Source organism: Dermacentor albipictus, chromosome 1, assembly GCF_038994185.2.
Source record: "Dermacentor albipictus isolate Rhodes 1998 colony chromosome 1, USDA_Dalb.pri_finalv2, whole genome shotgun sequence".
Classification (NCBI taxonomy): domain Eukaryota; kingdom Metazoa; phylum Arthropoda; class Arachnida; order Ixodida; family Ixodidae; genus Dermacentor; species Dermacentor albipictus.
The window spans coordinates 399,455,362-399,476,861 of NC_091821.1; the positions used below are offsets into that span (position 1 = coordinate 399,455,362).

At 43.9% G+C, this 21,500-nt stretch overlaps 2 protein-coding genes across 4 annotated transcripts in view; one reads left to right on the top strand and one right to left on the bottom strand.

The window, feature by feature from the left end:
- The window catches only part of LOC135918780 (leucine-rich repeat flightless-interacting protein 2), a 57,381-nt gene extending 37,221 nt beyond the window's left edge, over positions 1-20,160 (bottom strand). The window contains exons 1-2 of one of the 2 annotated variants that reach the window (XM_065452480.2): positions 19,988-20,160; positions 11,767-11,880 (exon numbers count right to left, since the gene is read on the bottom strand). In XM_065452480.2, coding sequence (XP_065308552.1) covers positions 11,767-11,844 — 78 coding nt within the window. In that variant the 5' untranslated portion in view covers positions 11,845-11,880; positions 19,988-20,160. Of the gene's footprint in view, positions 1-11,766; positions 11,881-19,742 lie in introns of both variants that reach the window. The other variant, XM_065452479.2, reaches the window with a different exon arrangement.
- Positions 20,161-20,361: 201 nt separating this feature from the next.
- The window catches only part of LOC135918779 (golgin subfamily A member 4-like), a 34,861-nt gene continuing 33,722 nt past the window's right edge, over positions 20,362-21,500 (top strand). For both annotated transcript variants that reach the window (XM_065452476.2, XM_065452477.2), the window contains exon 1: positions 20,362-20,584. In XM_065452476.2, the coding sequence (XP_065308548.1) occupies positions 20,504-20,584 (81 nt within the window). In that variant the 5' untranslated portion in view covers positions 20,362-20,503. The remainder of the gene's footprint in view (positions 20,585-21,500) is intronic.

Consider the following 21,500-nt stretch of genomic DNA (forward strand, 5'->3'; position numbering starts at 1 on the left):
TAAACTATATAGTTACAACTACACGGGGTATTCTTTCGTGCCAGTCTGTGAAGCACGGTTAGAAGGCGAGACAGTTGTTAGCAGCATCGTCCAACCAGTCCTCTTCGATTTGTAGCGTCGACTTCTCTACATGCTATATTTCAGCCATATGCGCAGCTGGCCGAAAAACGCGCTGTATGCCGTGTGCACCGCTGCAGGTATCGTGCAGCCAAGCTGTTCAACAAAAACAAAATATTTTAAGGAACACGGTGCAATATGCAATTATTTTCCGCAGAACTACTACGTCAAAGACCTACGATGTTCGGTCGTCTGACCTCCGAGTATACCGAACTCCGCAGGTCTCAAAATCGCGTCTTGCTCCGCGTTTTCTTTATTATTTTTTTTCTTTGAACAGCTTGGCTAACATTAACTGGGGGCACACGGCTGCCGCTTAGTGTACTACACACTTGACTTTGGTGCTTTACCTTCTTGCGGGACATGCAAAACTGTTTCGAATTATCCAAACTTTGAAATTAAGCGATATGTTCCGACTTAACTGTATTTTCTTTATTCAGGGAGTCTACCAAGTTGACATTTCGAAATTCCCCCAGTTTTCCAGGTTTTCCCTGAGTGCCTTTGCAAAATTTCCTGAGTGACACAGAACTGCTCTGTGTCAAGACGGGCTGGCACCATGTCACCCGATGCTGTCACTCTCTAGTAAGCATATTAAAAAATAAAAAAAACGACTTAATTTAGTTTTAATAGTAGGGAGTAGCGTTTACTTTATCGAAAAAGAAAACAGAAGGGCGGGGCTAGTAGAATACACAGCGAATAAAATATCTTCGAAAAAATAGTAATACCCGTTCCAAATGGAGGCGAACATTTTCAAATACGAATAAAAAGGAGATACATACAGAAACAAGTATTTTCGAATATGAGCTATTTCTATCAAATGATAGCGAGCTCAATGGTATGAGGCCCGAATTTTGCCACAAGTGAGATTCTCTCTCACCAGCTGGAAAGTCAACCTCAACTGTCCTGACATATTCTCCGCCTGCGCATAATCCCTCTGTCTTGCGTTTCACTGTTTTAAAGAGTTTGTTTTGGTTTGGATGAGGGACACCTGCATCTCGGCGTCATCCGAAACTGTTTTTGAGCTCAAGCTCCTTCGAAGAAGCGGCGGCGCACTTCCTTTCCCGATCATTCCTAAATGCGTCAGTCATTTCTGTTCTCGTCCACCTTCTGCCGCGCGTTCACCCCACGGGCTATTTAAAGCATCCTCTTGGTCAGTTGTACAATGTCCGATTTTTCGGACTCCCTAGGGGCCGCGAAAACGTCCGGAAAATCGGGCAGTCAGAAAAAATGAATGCATGTCTTTTACTGTCTTCAAAGTCTCAAATCGCCACAGGCACGTCCGAAAAAGCTCTGAAGGCCTGCCACCACACTTATTAGGCATATCGGTGCTCGTACTGTGACAGAAGATGGGGAGTGCACGCGTGTATAATTAAGGAATACATATTGGGTCCCGTGCAATTGCCCCTTCCCACACTTGCTAAGCTTCACCGCGTAACATTGCTGTATTGAGACGAAGCTTACTTTCGGAAACCGGCATAATGCAACGCACCGTGCTTTCCGTATGGTATGGTATGAAGAACTTTATTTAGGTCCTGAGGGATCAGTCTGGGACTGATGCGGGCCACTCCCACGTCGGTACAGAGAGGCCGAGCCCCTCTGCTATCAGACGGGCCCTCTGGACAGCCCTGAGCTGGTCCGCCAGCACTTCACTGTGCAGCATTCGCTGCCACCACTGTTCACCTCGAGAACCATCACCGGCCAACGCCAAGCAGCGCCACAGCATGTGTTGTAAATCGAGCAAACCCCCACACTTACTACAATAGACGGAAACCCCGCAGTCCGGATTAATTTTATTCATGATGACAGGGTTAGGGTACGTCCGTGTCTGCAGAAGCCTTAATGTAACCGCCTGCGGCCTATTTAATTTAGGATGTGGCAACGGGAATGCCCTGCGCCCTAAGTAATAATGCTTGGTGATTTCGTTGTAGGTTAACAGTTGGTCCCTGTACTCAGGAGCGGGAGATCCAGCCCCTTCAGGGAGTACACGGCACACTAATCCTCGTGCCTCCCTGTGCGCCACCTCGTTGAGGTTACGCGGGGCTCCCTCCACTGTCCCCATGTGCGCCGGGAACCAAGTAACGGTATGCGAAGTGATATCCCTACCCTGCAGCAGTCTGTTAGCCGGTTCCGCAACAAGTCCTCTCGAGAAGGCTGTAATCGCAGATCGCGAGTCGCTAAACACCAAAACTCTTCTAGAATCAATTAGTGCTAGAGCAATAGCCACCTGTTCAGCAACCCCCGGATCTTTGGTATAAATGGAAGCAGCATTTCTAACGCTCCCTTTGCCATCTACTACCACCACCGAATAAGCATTTTTACCATTAATCCATGCGGCGTCAACAAACGCAGACTCCTCCTCCTGATCCTTTGCCTCTCGTAACAAAGCCCTAGCTCTCGCGACCCGCCTCCCTACATTGTGCACGGGGTGCACATTCCGCGGAAATGGACGAACCATGATATTTGCCCTAAGGTTCACGTTCAACTCGTGTAGGGGCGCCCTATCGTGCGACACAGCCACCGATTCTTCAATTGACTCTAATATATACCTACCCGGTGGTGTACCTAGCAACCGCTCCCTCTGTGCGGAAAGTTGAGCCTCAGCAATTTCATCTAAAGTATTATGCAAACCCAGTCGTAACAACATATCGTTTGACGTAGTCATAGGCAGACCAAGCGCAGCGAACGTCGAAGTAGCTAGGCCTATAGCGTTGCCGCGGTGGTGGCTACGGCTGCCAGCGGATCTGCGTGCGAGAGCGCCGGTTTGAAGCGGCGAGATAATCAAGATGGCGGCGTTGGTGGTTCTGATTAATGCCGTTTAGGCCATGCGGATACCGCAAAAGTCCGGAAAATCGGACGGCGAAGGGCTCTTGCATCCGAAGTTTCATACGTTCTTGTGCAGCGACTCTAAGGTGGTGCCGCGAAGCCGTCCGAATGATCGGGCATGTCCCAAAAATCGTGCGTCCGGAAAATCGGTCGTTGACTGTACACTGGCAAGCTCCTCCAGTTGACGACACGGCGTCAAAGACGATTCGCTACGATTCCTCTCTCTTACTCGAGACAGCATTAGCACGACTTTCGTTTCCTTTCAATAAATTGACGGCTAATTTTCCCTAACAGAAGCACAAATTCCCCGAGTTTTCCTTGAGTACCTCCAGACTATTCAAAATCCCTGAGGATTCCCGGTTGGTAGACACCCCGTTTTTAATATAAAAGCAGGCAAGCTCGGCAAATCAAAAGCGTCTTAGAAAAGGCAGATCAGTCTTGGAGGCGCCATTGCATACTAGAACAGCGTCTCAGTGACGAAAGGTCTGTGTGCAAACTTTCGATATTAAGTTTTCCCATGTAAGCTTCCATATAATCCCCATGTGAGTTTCCGGTTCATATGCTTATTCATTGGCTCCTGTAGAGATGCACAGGCACACGTTTAAAAAAAAGCTCATCCGTGCATGTTTGTAGCGCTAGATGAAGTTTCCAAGACCACCTGCAGGTATTTAACGTGCACCCTATGCACGGCGGCACACGGGAGTTTCTCGCATTTCGCTCAATCGAAATGCGGCCGCCGCGGTCGTGATTTGATCCCGCGACCTCGTGCTTAGCAGCGCAACGCCATAGCCGCTAAGCTATCAGCGCGGATTACATATAAGTTGGCTGATTCATCGTGCATAACCCAGTCTTTAGAGGAAATGTAAACAGCCCATAGCTCATCTGTTAAATGGGCCTTTCGTTCACTTCGAGGGGTGCGCTGCAAAAACGCCTGCGGCGCTTAAGGACTGACAGCCATGCTTCTATGACACTTTATTTTTTGTGTACAACGGAAACCTTGTACCGGTCAGTAACCTTGCAATAGCGCTCGTGCACATTAAATAACCCCCAGTGACCCCCTGCTAAGTCGTGCCTCACGATCAGGCGATTGTTCTGCTACATAACACGCACGCACGCACGCACGCACGCGCACACGCGCACACACACACACACACACACACACACACACACACACACACACACACACACACACACACACACACACACACACACACACACAGTGACGTAGGGGCACTGCGGCTAGAACATGAAATTCAATATGGCAACTACTTTTTCACCGCTGGTAACAAACGTTTTCCGCCAAACAAATGAGAACAGAGGCTTGGAAGAATGTTCAATCGGTCTCGACTGGCTTCGTCTCGCTTCTTATATGTATTGTGCCTACACGTAATGGCAGACGGCCAATAACTAAGCCCGCGTTCTTCCACACCGCAACGCTTCTCATAGCGATCGAAGGCACGGCATTGGAAGGTTAAAACTGCATCAAGCATTAATTATAATCGGAGATCATTTACGGATATAGACGAAGGAAGTTTACGAAATGGGAGACCACGAACTCTCCGCACATCGAACCGCCGTCCAAACAGGCTTGCAGCGTTTGTCACCACGTGCGTTTCACGTGGCAAAGTCGATATATAGATGGCTGGATACCGTTGCTATCGCACGTCGACGATTCGCAGAGAACCTGTCAAACACGCCGCCGAGTTATCGTTGCTCGGACACATCAATAGGGCTGTCGTCGGCGAAAATGTATATCGCGCGCCATTTCATTTCACAGCGAAACAGAGAACCACAAGGCGCCCGAGCACGCTGGCTCTGTACGCAGAGGCCGTTGCACCGACCACGATCTCAGAACTTCTCGCCGCCATCTACGCCGTTACCCACCCGGCACATCCACCAAACGTAACGTTTTTCTTACTTTACCGCGTAATGAACCACAAGTGCACACGTACATGTTTGTTTATTTATTTATTTATTCTCGGCGCCCGCATCGCGCCAAGTATTCAACAGTCGGTGTCTGACCGCCGGCACCGGGCCGCTCACAGCAGTTCACGCGCCGTAGGGTCGGTACTCTAGCTCGGGCCCACCACGGACCTGTGTCGCCACCTAGGAAGAGGGTGCCTAACAAATCCCCGGCCAACCGTAGCTTCCGAGAGCAAAAGCGCGCACTGTCTTTTTTTTTGGACCGTCGCACTGCCCGGACTCCTACACTCTTAAAACGGTTGAACACAAAAAGGTGTAAATTTTTCTAAGAGTGCACACTCTTAGAAAAATTGACATTCTTTGGGGCGTATCTTGTCCCACAACAATAATCGTCATCCGTCATCGTCAGCCCGGTACTTCCCAGTCACGAACAGCATGCGCGTTATCAGTGTGACGCAGCATTCTCGACAGGAAAGTAGCGAGCGCCGAGTTTTCAGGAAAGGAAACGCAAGCAAGGCAGATGACGATTATCGTTGTGGGACAAATATACACCCCAAAGGGTGCAACCGTTTTAAGAGTGTAAGAAAGTTGGCGCCTTTTGGGTCGTATCTTGTCCCACAGTAATAATCATTTGACTTGCTTGCGTTTACTTTCTTGAAAACTCTGCGCTCGCTACTTTCCTCTCGAGAATGCTACGTCACACTGATAGCGCGCATGCCGTTCGTGACTTGCAAGTACCGCGCTCGATAATCTAAAGAATGGAAATACGGACACATTCGGATCGTTTCTTGACACACAACGATAATCGTCATCTGTCTTGCTTGCGTTTCCTTTCTTGAAAACGTTGCGCTCGTTACTTTCCTGTCGAGAATGCTCTGTCACGCTGATAACGCGCATGCCGTTCGTGTCTCGGAAGTACCGGACTCGCAGCGCTAAAGGAAGGGAAATGTGGACAAGACTGATGATGATTTATGTGTGGCAGATACGACCCAAAGGTTATCAGCGTGACAGAGCATTCTCGACAGGAAAGTAACGAGCGCAGCGTTTTTAAGAAAGGAAACGCAGGCAAGACAGATGACGATTATTATTGTGTGGCAAATATACACCCCAAAGGGTGCAAATGCTTTTGGAGTGTACGGTTGTGTGCCAAGATACGACCCAAAGGGCGCAATTTTGCTAAAGAGTACACTCTTGAGCAAAAATTACACCCTTTGGAGATCTTGCCACACAACGATAATCGTCATCCGTCTTGTCCGAATGTCCTTTCTTTAACGCTGCGAGCCCGGTACTTCCAAGTCATGAATGGCATGCCCGTTATCAGCATGACAGCATTCGCCACAGGAAAGTAGCGAGCACAACGTTTTCGAGAAAGGAAACGCAAGCAAGACAGATGATTATCGTTGTGTGGCAAATATACACCCCAAAGGGTGCACATTTGTTTAAAAGTGTAGGGTGGCTGCTTTGACCGTAGTATTCTCTAGTTCGCCGCGAGCCGTTAGGTGCAATGTCCACCGAAGCATTCCTAGGGTTCGCAAATGCAATTTTGTGCTTAAAATCAGAGATCCTGTTGGGTTTGAAAGTTAACCAAAGGTTGAGCCCACGGTAAAACCACAAGTGAGGAAGTTGAGGGTGACATGGGGTTGGGCTTCTTTCGAATTTAGAGAAGTGCATAGCAAATTAGTTTTAAATGCTCAAGAACATGGATGAAATGAAATGACTGGCTAAAGTGCACACAGATCTACACCTCAAAAGGGTGGACATGGAATGGAGGAAGAGCGCACGAAAATCGGCATACAAGTACACGCACGCACACACACACGCACACACACACACACACGCACACACACACACACACACACACACACACACACACACACACACAAATTTCCAAATGAGAAATGAATGCAGTATGTAAGAATGTATATATTGCGAAAGTTGAGATAGAAAAAATAACACAGAAAGATCAAATGTAATATACCATAAGAAATATAGAAAATATCTACATGAAGCTTCCCTGAGTGATAGTACATTAATTACTAAAGAATAATGAAACACGAACTGTGAGAAAAATAATAGTCGGAGCGAGGGAACATGGTCAGGATTGCAATTTATATGAAAGGGAAAACTGGAATTCACCGGGTGAGCACGGATGATCTGTCATGTTGCAATTTATAATCATTCTTCTTTCTTCTTTTTTCCCTTTCTATTTTTTCAAAAGCCATAAGCCTACTTCTGGTTTTCTGGAGAAAACTAAATGCACCAGATGGACAACTCCTGTGCCCACGTAAAGACTCTTTTTCCCGTTTTGGCCAAATCTACTTGTTGGAACAACTGGGAGCACAGACACACACTTTCGTTACTGGGGCACCAAACTCTTCTGCCTGGAATGTTTTGTTCTACTGCTAAGTCTATGCTAAACTATGTTTGCATGGTGAAATAATAAGTTTCAGCACAATTTATATCATACAAACTCACATATATGCTTGTGTGTCTTAATGCAACAGCGTTGAGGAGCCCATGTCACAGAAGATCTCGTGTCGGCGTCGGGTGTCGCTTCGGCGAAAAGATTTTCAAACCACTCATACCCAGGCCCTCCATGCGATGCAAGGAACTTACTTAACTCATTTAATTTCTCAAGTTTAAATATGTGGAAAAATCGTAACTATGACTTACAGCCTACAGACATGATAGCTCTCGTATTGCAATTTGACTACAGGAGAAAACATAAATCTGTTATGCGAAAAAAAAAAAAAACTTCCCAGCATTTCTACCATTCACAAACCAGCCCCGGTGTCTGCCATTTGCGCGTGCTGGCGTGCGCGCCTGGTTCCTTGCAATACCTCCAGCTGATACTCGCCGCTGTCGCATTGAGGCCCGTGCAAGAGGCAGCGTTTCTATTAGAAAGCCCGCCTTCGTGCATAGCATTCGCAGCCAGCGTTTCTAGGTAAACGTTACAGTTACATATGCTCCATTTGCCGGGAAGCATGACAAGCAGTCGGGGATCTTTGAATGCTATCGCATTCCACTCTCAAAGGCGAAGCTTAAGCGTCCTTCAAATTTTTATTGTGACAGTGCAAGGAACGCTGCAAGCCATAGTTTCCTGCCTATCTCTAAGCTATGCCTGCAGAGCGTATGCCTCGGTGGCCAGCGCCACTGCCATGGAAGAAGGAGCTGCGTCAACTATGCATTCATCATACGAGTGAGACGGCCTGGGAAAGTCAGTGCACGCCCGATATCGGAGGCCATGCTCCGCCAGTCGCTTCTGAGATCAAACGGTGATTGCGAAAGCCATGATACTGTATTCTGACTTGGCTGCCACATGATCCCTGGCAAAGAGACATTCCCGCAAGCGCTGTTTGGGTGAGAACGGCGGATTCCATTGTGTTTTATACATTAAATGCCTGTTAGAGCGGCCCCGATTAATTCAATGTTCGCTTCATCAGATCAAGGTCAAAGAGAGAGAAAATGAAACAAAGAAATGGCAGGCATATTAACCACAAAGTCCTATTTGCTAACCTGAACCAGAGAAAGGAGAAATGGAACTTATAGATGGGGAAAACAAACTTAAAGAGATAGAAAGGGAGAAACATCGACGTCCGCACGGCAAGTTTCATCCTAGACACCAGCGCTCGTTTCTCCCCTGGTGGAACGATTTCACTTCCAACGGATGTATGTTCTGCTGCTTCCCTTCAAGGTCACACCCGCGTTCAGTTCGCGCTGCGCGCGAAACGTCTCTTGCTTGCGACGGCGCCTCTTCGGATGACTAGAAATTATTGTGTTGTTAACTGTCACGACAGCAATGTAAACACAAAAAGGTTGATGCCACCAGTGAAATTCTGCCGATTAGCAAGAAAATGGTACGAAAAAAGCAGACGACAGACATGCATTACTGCGGTGTGCCAAATGAAGTAGACAACTGGCAAACGAAGCTATCACTATCACTTGTGAGTGTACGACGGTTTTTACATGTAATCCACATGAATCTCATGATTACCGCGTATATAATCCTTTTATTCATATAAAAACTTTCAGTTGTTCGACCAGCGCTTGTCCTGTCTTCTTTCTCGTGTTTCGTTTGTGTGTGCACTGCCCAAGAATGGAAACCACTTTTGTTGCATGCACTAGCAGTGGCCGAAGTTCACGCGTGCCGAGAAATTGAATATGCGCATGATGCGTTGAACATGACCGGAGTTCATTCCTGCATCATCATTGTACCAATCGATTGAGTTACTGGACAATACACGCCACCGTCTTGGTCGCGCCGGCATTGCTGAAGCAGCAATGATTACTAATACTTTCAACTTCCCCCTCTTGAGCACTGTTAAAAATTGGCCCAGCTATTTACACTGCTGCCTCTATTCTATATTGTAGGGGACATACTAGTTAATGTGCATGTCATACTTGTGCTATGCGGCGATATATTTTGTTTTTTTCCCCACATTGTCGATGGAAGTCTGTTGTCGCCATCAGAGACAACACGGATTTGTAGCAAACATTTTGTGGGAAACTGCAAAAATGACTTAAACTAACACGCATCGTATGCGCAGATGATTTTTCCGGTGGCACATACAATGTTTCCAATTACCTGCTCAGTGTCACTTACATGGCTAAGCAGACGCTGCCCTTTCGCCACATTGCAGGCATGAAAATAATTGTCAAGCGTACCGATATTCTTAAAGGCTAATAGAAGCATGTACATTGTTTTTCGAATAAAACGTCCACGCACACACACATAGGCACAAACCGCGGGCAGCACGAAACGTGCCAAAACACGCGTAGTGCAAGAGGCACTGAAGGCAGTGTGAACGAGAGATGGGAGAGGTGTACACTTGGTAGCTCAATTTTGCCGTGCATGTGGCACTCACATGCCAGCACGGCAGCGCCACTCAGCAGCGCCGTTCTTGTCTATGAGCAGCAAAACGGAAATCAGCGCCACCTGCTGGCTTGAGCTTCTTGTTCAACTAAGGGCCCACACAATGGCTAAGATTTCTTTTTCACATGGATTTTCCACTCGAAAAAGACATGGCAATAACATGCCTTTCACACCTGTAAGAACTCTCTCAATATTTGTCCTTTTTCTGGAACAGTCATGGAGGTGAACGGCTAATTTATAATGTAGTTTCAGAAAGATCACGACTTCCTTTGTCTTGTACATTGATTAATTGGCTCCTTTTGCTTTCCAAGTTGTTTTAATGCGTGCTACTTTGCTATATTGTGACAGTACAATATGCTGCTATTTGTAAACTGTACCTGTAAGACTAATTTACTTCATTTGCCTTGCAAGTAATCTTATAACAACTTTTTATCCTTGATATGAAGTGCCAGTTTATCATTTGCTAGAAGTAACCAGTTTTTCTTCCCCTTTCCATAGCTTGTTTTTGTTCTTTTTATGAGATCGCACCCTGTGAAAACTTTCAGTAATGGTGCTTGCAAAACAAACAATCAAGCAAGCAAGCAAATACATAAATGTATTGCCTGCCTGGGTACTTTAAACCATGTAGTGCCTAGTAGATATTTTTTTACTCCAAGCCACTTTTAAAGATGCAGCTGATTTTGCAGTTTCTTTTATGCGTGATGCAAGTGCTAAGGCTACTAGTATGTACTGAATGAGTGTGATTGGGTTGCTGCATTCAGACCTAACACGTTGCAGAGAATGCGGAGATGAACAACTGCGCCTTTTTGCTTTCTTGTGTGACTGCACTGTTATCAGGGAACATATAATCAGTATGCTGGCATATATTACACCTCAGATTTGACATGAAAGTCTACAGGCAAGTTTTTATTGAATAGATATCTAGAAAAGCATATCAAATAATCTTTTTTTTTTCACTAAAGTATAAAAACACTGATATGTTGGCTTAAAGATACTACTCATACTATCCCCTCCAAATATGGGCCATATCTTTAGCAGTAAAGAATGCATGACCAATGTAATCAGTATGTAAGGTCCCAATGGCTTTACACAGGATAACATTGGGCCTAGTTACAGTGCTACTTGAGGATAAAATATTATCCAGTCCTGCAATGTCCACTGTGAAAAGAATGACATTTAATAAGATTTCGAATGATGAGATGGCGTGCCTGTCAATGCACACAGTAACGATGACATCTGTCATTGCTAACTTCATCTTTTTGCTTATGTGTGAAAGCATGCAACCTGGTTGTCGCATGATTACAAGTGTAAGTGGGCAGCTTAGCACAAGCATGTTGTAGCAGAAGCAGTGGCCTTGGTATGCACTTCTTCCTGCTATCTTACTGCTCCATCGTGCAGAAAATCAGTGTTCTCAATTGCAAATTGGCCTGCCAGTTTGTGTCTGCTGCTGTGACAAGCACATTGTGAATTTTCACAGGATGTGCCAACAGACATATGTGTAATTGAAAATATGCTATTTTAATAACTTTCTTACTACTATTTAATAACAGATGGATTTTGAATGTGAAATTCTTAGGCCTAGACCATGGGTAACCTAGCCTTTAGTCTGAGCACTTGCACATGTGAACCAGACAGGCCATAGAGCCTGGCTTGGTTATGGCCTAGCTTGGACGAGCCCAGGCTGAGAGTTGTCTCAGGGGGTGAGAGACAAGCCTGTCTGACTCCTTAGTAAACCTGTCCTTGCCTTTGCCCAGCTGAAATCTTCCACACAAAATAAATAAATGAACTGATGTGAAGTATCTGGTGGCAAGAAATTCTGGTGAGTGGGGCTGCCATGGCAAATGTGGTGACGGCCTCTGTATTTTGTTTGGCAGGATTTTTAATATTAATGGATAGCGCTGGAGAAGACACTGTACTTCAAATGTTTGTTCCCTGGCCACACCAGAATGACATGGGGATCTGACTGCTTTGTTGATATCCTCACACTGATTGTGGTCATAAGAAAACAGGTTTTAGGCAAGACAGTCACGTACCTCCTTGGCGATCTGATCCAGGTCCTCGGCTGCGCTGTAGAGCTTGGTGGCCACCCTGCGTCGACCACCTGTTGCCATCTGGATTGGCAGGTGCTCACATCCGGGACACCTTGTCTGCAAAACAGTCCATCAATATAGTAACTTCTCATTCCGTTGAAATTCTGAAGCAATTTTGATGCACAAAAAAAAAAAGCATTCACATGTCCAATTCATACCAGAAAGAAACAAAGCCTGGTGATGATCATGATAGCTTATTTACGAGCTTTACCCAATCACCAGAAAGGGCATTCTAAACAATAACCAGCTCAAAACTGGAAACAAGTAGGAGTGGGCGAATACGCAAAGATTTAAACACAAACTGAACACTAGACATAACTATTTGTATTATTAGGTATATCCAAAACTGACCAAATATTTTGCAACAACAAAATTTTAATGTTTGGTTACTGTGCTTTGTCTGCTAAACTAAGTACCAAAAATCACCAGAAGTAAGACAACAACAAATGTTTTCAATACAATACAAAAACAAAATGGGTAATGCAAGCTTTTTTTTCGGTTTACTGGTGGAAACCTATGTGACAACCTGTGATTTTTTTAATGCACTCGTCCTTGTGTTACCCCTCTTCTTTGTCCCTGTCTGTTTTTGCACAAATGTCTTTAAATAATGAACCTGTGATTATTGCTTTTAGTCTGTCATTTAGTATTTCTGGAAATCTGGTGATGTCACAGCTTAAACTTTTGGGGTACAACCTGTTAGATTTAGATTGCAACAGGCTCCTGTTACATGTGTCTATGGGACACAAGTCCTGCACAGCAGCTTTTTTTTTTTTTAACGTACGATTTTTTTTTTTGGCTACCACTTATTTAGCATTTTCGAAAAGCTAGTCATGTAGCAGCATTCTTTCTTGGAAAGCTTTCTTGCAACCAGGCTCTAAAGTTGTTGAGAGGCCATTCATGCAGTTTTTCTAATGACCATTAGTGATCTAGTGCTTAAGACTGATTTTTTGTCCCTGATAATTGGCTGTCTTCTTTAAGTTAGCCAGTACAGGCGTGCTGCGCCTGTACTGGCTAATTATATTTTACCGAAATATATTATTCCTTTCGTAAATATATGTCTGCATTTGATTGTGGGTGTCTGCATCTCGAAAGAGGGTCCTGTAGAGATTATGTGCGTGGTCTCTGGGTGCCCCTTGTTCAACCACAGATGGCCTTGTTGAGGAGCATGTGGGAGGCAGGCTAGAGCGGCCACCGGGTACCCACCAGTAAAATAAGTACAAGTGTGCTCCCGCCCAGGTGCTGCGCCATTATGGGACCTCAACACCCAGAAAGGGCTATCGAATATTGAATCAAATAGTGATTCAATATATGATAATTACTATTCATATTCGATTTGTATTGTAAAAATTTGATATTTGCTCACCTCTATCAAAAACTGCATAGAGCATATGACATGATTATACACTAGTCAGAAATGTGACTAAAGGATTGGTAAGGTGCACTGTTACACTAATCATTGCAATATTGTGCATTATCGTTATGGTATACAAATAAAGTCTACATGAGACTTTCATAGCACATACTAATTTGGAGGGAAGAAGCCCAACTCCTCTGCTCTTCTGCATATGGGAGAAACTACCAAACAATTCAAGGTGTTAGCAGGTACATGCCTTTCATAAAGTTGTTGGCACAATCTAGTCATACAATACAGAATAGGTCCCAAATAACCTAACTGTATGAATTTCGTGATTCTGTGCTACACGGAAATAATGCTGATGGGACGTGTGTCATTTGCATACAATTCTTCTGGCTTAGCCAGTCAATAAGCATTCATATCCCTAAAAGCAATATATCAAGAATATGAACTCTGTTTGCTGTTCATAGGTGGCACAAAAATACAAAAATCTTGTGCCTATGCACTATGACCCGATTGAACAGAAGAGTCTTTCTTATTTGCCTTTAAAACTAAAGCCTCAGCTTTTTATTGCTGGCTTACACGTTCTGAGATACACACAAAAGAAAATTTGTGTTGCTAAAGCAACAACTGCATGAAGCCCTGCATTTTAAGTTTTTATGGCCATTAAAACTAACCTTTGCCAAGTAAATTTAAACATTTTTATTATATATCAGATGAGTTGGTACATCAGTGTGTTATAACAAGGTTCAACCTCAGCATAACACTTCAATGTATTTACCTCAATCACTGAATCAATTCACACTTGATCAGTGCAATGGAAAAGTTGTGTAACGACTTGGTGCAGTACGTGCTAATTAAGGTATAAGAGAATACCGAGGACAAAAGCTGAGCATTCGAATCTCATACGACTGCATGTACACTGCTTGCTGTGAAGTACAGGCATGGCGATCAACCAACATTTGTATGAGGTTATTGAATGGGCAGTTTGATGGCAGCAGCAAAAGTGCACTTTTATTTTTGGAAAGGCCCAAGTAATTGAACACATTCAACCACGGACAAAGTAAAGAAAATACTATATTAGTTTAAAATCACAACACAGTGTTCTTTTGCCTTTGCTCCAATAATAAAAAAAAATATTCTTTTAATGCTACACGATGGAAGAAAAGGTGAAAATGGTCGCACTATACATTTAATTATAGGTTCTGTACCAAATGTGCTCACAGGTTGTTCCACAAGCTACAAAAAAGCTAACGCCACTAGTTGGCTGCCTTCTTTAAATTAGCCAGTACAGGCGTAGTGCGTGACAATACCAAAATATATCATTCCTTCTGTAAACATATGTCTGCATTTGATTGTGGGTGTTTGCATGTTGAAAGAGGGCCCTGTAGATATTATGTGCATGGTCTCTGGGTGCCCCTTGTTCAACCACAGACGGCGTTGTTGAAAAGCATGTGGGAGGCAAGCTAGAGCGGCCGCTGAGTACCCACCAGTAAAATAAGTACAAGCGTGCTCCCACCCAGGTGCTGCTCTGCAGGTAGTAGATATTTTTCTACTGTCTTACAAGAAGTACATTCACTGATGCATTGTCCTGTTTGACTTTTCTAAGCTTTCTGATGTGGCAGTAGTTTCAGAAAATACACCAGCAGCGCACTGCACATGTGGCCCAGTGGCAGTCCCATTGGAAGCCAATGTTTGACTATGTCTGTGGAAGGAAGTCAAGCAACATGCGTTCCGCTGAGCAATGAAGCAACATCCTTGGGTTTGTGCCCCATTATGGCTTATCTCTTGACCTCGAGCTCATAGAAACAATCCTATTTCTTCATGCACTTATCTCCATACTAAGAAACCTTCGAACTCAGACTACCCAGACTATAGTTGTACCGGAAACAGTTCCATCACATCCTTTCTAATGCAATTAGCATTTGTAGCCCGATTCCCCCACTTTGGTGTGCTGCTGCTGTCTGCTATTCAGCCCCTAAAACATCACTCTCGCTCACCAAACAAAAAAACGAAATTATGTGCTTGCCTGATAAGAGTGACAATGCGCACCCTTCTAGTTGACAATGAAAATTTAAGTTTTAAACCTGATAAAGATGCAATCGCACTGTAGTTCATTCGAAGTGAAGTTTCCTGAACCCCAATTCTACAGTGCCAGCTGGACAAAACTGGCTATGGTTGGGAGGCCACATTTAGTGAAGCATTCTCTGTGACATCCGAAGGTGTAGACACTGTGGCCTGTGATGGTGCTGTGGCATGTGGGTGTGTTGATGCGATTAGCCTCCTTAGCCTACTTCCCCAACTAGAGATTGCAAATAAATGTATCTTCAGCAATATGGTATGAATATGGTACATTGCTTGAATGCGAATCACATTAAAGTCAATGGTCATCATGAAATGGTTTGTGCCAGAACTTTCTTTTTTTTTTCTTTTTGTCACGGTGATTCTAAATATATTTGTTTTTTTTTTGTTTAACCCATATATTTGTTTTTTTGTTTAACCCATATTTCGTGTTGGTTTATTTGATGGCAAAGAAGATTAGATATAAAAGCTCACTTTATATATGCGAAACTTAAAGGGGCCATGACACCAACTTTTTGAGCGTAAATTATGCATGTATGTCAAAGTTTACGCATCCCACAGAAAGCTGGCAAAACTTGAGTGCTTTCGGTGCAGTAGATAACTTATACTTGAAATTTTTAGCATAGTTGAACCATAAAGCAGCCTGGTGACACTGAGTGGTGACGAAATAAATAGGCCCTCCTGAAAACGGCTCCCTCAGGTAACAGAAGCCCGTCTCGAAGGCCATGCTTTTGTGTACTACACACACCAGAAGTGATTGCAGGAGCTCGAAATACACTAGGCTGCCATGCATCGCTTTGTTTTTGCATGTGCGTATTGGTGCATCTCTGCGATTTACTACTGCTTTTTATCACTCAAGTGGAGGAATTGTGTGCACAATTCAGCGATGCTGTTCCTGCGCTGCTAGGTGCTAGAGCATGTGGCGAAAGACATCCAACATTATTTTGAACTGATTCAAAGCAGACGACACAGAGGTGGCCCCTGCAGTTCCAGACGTCACATACCCTTGCCAAAATAGCAGCTGGTGTTGGTGGAAGTTGAAAAGCAGCGATTTCAAATTGAAATTTCGGGTTAGAATATGTGCTGAGAGCCCAGTTTTTTTTTGTGTCTGTGTATAAACATACTGGACCCTCTACTCAGTTATACATATAAACAGAGAACTGTTGGACGACCGTGTCATGGCCCCTTTAACAAAACGGGAATCTGCTTAGAAATTCGGGATTTCGGCTCTCGTGACCTCTTCTATTTCCATTAGCACCTTTAGCATGTTAACAGGTGTAAGCATACAAACACACAACATAAGAGAACCTTGGATGTTGAAAAAGCATTGCGGAAGCTCGGAGTATTTGTAAGACATAGTCAGTATATGATATAAAGCAGATACTTGCTTTGTATACTGTTTTAAGCTAGTCAAAGTAATGCATGCCAATGGCCGAAAATAGGCTTGCAATTATCAAACTAGCGAAAACGACCACTCTTTAATCAGTTCAGGTGTCTGTGTACTCAAAGAATTTCACAGTATTCTGTTTTTCTAGGCGCTTTCTTTTTGTGAGGTTGTCTGAAGAATTTTTTTTACAGCATGGCTCCAAAGAAGTGATGGAAATTTTGGAGGTTTGGTTTAACTTGACTGTAATAAAATTTACTTAAGGTAAAAATACTGTGGCATTATGGGTTTGGCTACGCGCGCACATTCCAAACAAATATTGTCATTCCAAGCGTCTACTGCTAGACCACAATTACTGTTATGCAATAAATACAGGCATTTCTTTTTGCCTTAAAGAGTTAAAACAAAATTAAGATTAAGATGAACATTTTTAGCCGAGTAGATGCTTTGAAATTTTACTTCATAAATGTTGGACAAGGATATTCATGAAAATGCAGCAAAATGACTGTAAAGAAATTTAAAAACAAGCTTTTATAGAAAAATACTTAAAAGTGATGTCAGAAGAGCTTCTTACCCTCATGGTAATCCTACTAGTAGTCAACATTAATCTGTTTTTTTTTTGCACAATCTTTTTGCTTGTAGTTTTCCTTCTTTCAAACAACAGTTAATAAAATAATAATTAAAATTGATAAGTAGACACATACAATACAGATAAAATAGCAGTGTTCTAGCTCTTCAACCGCGAACGTCATTAACCGTCAGCAAGTTTTATGTCAACAGGAGGACAAAGCGCTGCTTGGCAAGCATCCATAATGTTGGCTACGACGCAAAACAGAGAACCGCTGACCCGCAAACACTCCACTTCGCGAGGACTGGTTGGGTTCTTCTGCTGCTGCTGAAAGATTCTCTGAAAGATTCAGGATTCTCCGAGTCTGCCTCGGTTAACTTACTGTTATAAGAAACCAGAGCAAAGAATATATATCACATACACTTGAATAAAAAGCTGCACATTTTTTTTTCTCTGCCTGAACATTTTTCTTTTTCAAACCCTTGGGCTGCGGCCACTGCAGACATGGAAGCAAATATTTTGCTTTCACAACAAGCGCGTGGATTTCTTCATCTTCTAGATTATAAAGTAAAAATATGAAAATGTATGGGAAAATTATCATTCAAGGTTGGCAGTACAATTATTACAAGTGTTTGGCATATGTGACAACGTTTAACATTTATCATGGCACCCTTTCTTTTCTCTTTTAGTGCTTTGAGCAATGGAAAGCCCACATTGTAAAAAAGTAGTTGATATTATGAAACTCTGGTCTTATAATACCCAGCCTGCCATTCTTTTTTTTATGACAATTCATTAGAGCTTTAGCAGCAGTTTTTTAAAAAGAAACAAAATCCTTCTATGGCAGTTGCTCAAAAAATAATCCCAGGAAAAAAAAAAAGTAGAGAATTGCACAAGACAGACTGTCCCCCGTGTCTTTTTTATACAGTACAACTTTTGGGCTAGCCACCAGCACAAGAGAGTTTTAATAACCAACCCAGCTGTCAACACTACTCAGAGAAGTCACCATGCTGACAGCACATAGTGAGTAGCAAAAACACATTAGGTGCAACAAAGTTTCCTAGTGTGCATGTTAATTAAACTATAATGTACACTTCAATAAAATAAGGATGCCTTGTTGTACTCTGATGCACAAACTTTCAGCAAAAAAAGGCAGCAGTGCTTTTCTTGTCACATGTAGTGGAGCACAAAAAAAAAGAGCACCAGAAGGAAAACAAAAACCCCAAATCACGAGCTAGTGAGAATTCCAGACATAAAACTTGAACAAAAGCCATATGAAACCAGTGAGTTACATTCAGAATTGCTGAAGATTCAAATAGCATGATTAGTTTTTCGTGCAAAATTATTAAGGGTGCTCAGGACCATTTATGTTAGAGTAGCCCCAAAATTCTTCAGTGAGTGAAACTACACCTGTGTACAAAAACGAAGCCATTAATCATAGCCATGTCCAACAATCAAATTGAACATCTGGCCTTAAAATTGTATTTTGTCGCAAACTCACAGATATGCTAAACTGAGCTTAAAGTTTATGAGGTGCTTGTACATACAGAGGCAGCTTGCACAAAAGACAGTATTACCATAAGAAAAGACAATACACATATATGACGGAAGGCCGTTGATTGATCAATACATTGTGATATACAGCACAGCTTCACAGGAAACAACTGTTTTTTTCATGTTGGGACTTCCAACATCTCAGTAAGACTATTATAATGACTGCAGATGGAATTTTGCTCAACCACATCACCGTTTGCTGTGAACAACATTACAAAGTACCTTAAAGATTTCGTGACAGCTTTCTGAGCAACATGTACGACGGGTAAATGTGCCAAAAACAAGAGAGACCTCTCCTCAAAGGCCACCGTTTACCGTGCGATTCCCTAACCCTTGTGGGATCATGGGTGTTTACTCATATGACGAAAAAGATCACCAGTGATGGCAGGCAAATACATTAAATGCCAAGTGCCTGCATTTCGGGATGAATTCGGCTGGAAGGTAGTTCGGTTAATCCGATTTCTCGAAGGCCCTTCTAAAGCAGACACTTCCTACAAAGCGCTTACGAATAACTGCTATAAGAATAAGGATTTTGTAAACCATGACACAGGAATAAGCTTTAACTAGTGATACATTAAACATCGACCTAATCGATCACAGAGGTGATCGCGATCATGAGCTGCGTGAATTATTCATGGTGCCAGTACTTCCAAGGCTTGCAATTGGTGCTTAGTTTGAATGCTTACCTATGCACGTTTGTTGAAATATTTTTAACATACACGTGGGACACCACGAAATTTTTCGAGGAGTCTGAGCAGGTTGCTCAGAATGGGTTAATTTGCTTATCTCTTGTCAGCACCCTACACGCCCCAAAAGAACTCGGGTCCAGAGGAAAAACGTTCGTGTGGCCGAAACTAAAGCCAAATGCACCCACAAACAAGCGTTTCGCCGAGATGGGAAATCTCTGGAACTCGTACTTTGCATGCTGACCAGTGTTTAGAGAAGGAGTCGAAAAGGTTTTGTGGGTAGATAGTACTCACAGCAGTACTGCACCGCTGCTGTCACACAGCCACACCTTGCCCAGGTGTCTTTCCTTCGCCGACTTGGCGGCATAGGTGTGCCACTAGCACGAGGGCAATAAGGCACATATTCTCATCGTATCCGCCGGTAGAGCCAGCACTTCGAAACACGCTCTGTGGTGGACACTGGCTCGTGCTGCGGTCGCCTCAAGTGCGGGGGCGAAAGGAAATCGAGATGCGAACTTAATCGAGAGGGGCGCACTCACTGGAAGTCTCAGCTAATGCCTCTTGAACCTTGATATGGACGGCAGCATCCTACGGTACAGATTATTGCGATGTCCTCGCACGACCACAGCCACAACAGCTCAATGTCCACACGTGGTAAAGAACCCCTGCTGAACAATCTTAGCGAGGTTCACAACCGCGCAAGCGCCATGATTTCCCGGACGTCTCCAAATAGAGAGCAACATATACCGGAAGTGCATGGGTTAATTGCTTATTTCATTGCGATTTTCGTATCGAGTGTCAGATCGAGCGAGATCCACCTGTATTAATTAAGTGCGATTATAAGACGCGTGAAAATCGCAGTAATATTGATTATTCAAAACTGAGGTCGTGGGCGTGCTCCTGTGGCGTTCGTGCCAGGCATGCTAAAGGCAGCTGGCGTATGGAGGTTGCCGTGTGAGTGCGTGTGGCTAATCGGAACTGCTGTCGCGGGGGGGTTTCGGGTCAAATGGACGATGTTTCGTGGCGTTATATTCCCCTAGAGGTGCCTCTCAGAAATGTTCAAGCGTCTGAAGGAAAAAATCGTCGAAGAAGTGAAGCAGTCCCCCATACGATTCCCGCAGTTTCCAGCAGGACAGGTGAGTTTGTTTACGCGCGAGTTATCGGTGCTTAAGTGCCGCATCGTTCCTATGGCCCTCTCGAAAATTAGAGGAGTTTGGTGTGACACCTGTAAGAACTGAGCGTGCGGCGAAAGCGTCACGCGCGCACGCGGCCGCGTGGACAGCGCGGCGAACGATGACATCTGTGAACACGAATCTCTCCCACCGACATGGCACACCCGATCATGCCGAGGTGGTGGTAGCAGAAACGATCCTTATCGTGGTTGTCTTCTTTTTCTTGTTGGCCGCGGGTTTTGGTCGGAGATTAGCTCCGCTCATTAGTAAAAAAAAAGTGAGGTCAAAGTTTTTGGTTCATACTAGTAGTTGCTGTCTGCTGTACAACTACTTTCATCCGATAACGTCGATCCACACATCATGCCAGAGCGTTCTTCGCTGTCTTAATTGCCAGAATGCTGCGTCAGTACTAGTTCCTGTACGTCCATTTTAACGTGAACTGTTTTAACTAAAGCCGTAGGCTCGGTTAGGCGTATTGCACTGCGTTGAAAGTTTGTGTAGTTGTGTTGGCTCCATTACCGCTGCGCACCTGTCGGTTTATGATTACAAGCACCTCTGTATAATTTTTCGCCTTGACATTTTCCACCATGTCAAAGTTTGCTGCTACTGGGCTTGTGAAAGACGATTAACAGGCGTTATCTGAATGAAACAAAAATTTGGCGCAACGCTGGCCCCACGTTCATGGCCAAGATTGCGGAGCTTGGCCCGAAATCAGCGCCCATAAAAGGCTCAAGTTTGTATAACAATCGACCGACACTGGGCACTTCAGAAGAACCTTTCACAGAGAAAATGTTGTGGTCATTAAGTTATATATAGGAACTCTCTGTCTCATATCATAACAGTTGCTAATGGAGCTCATTTACCAATTCTGAAACGTAGT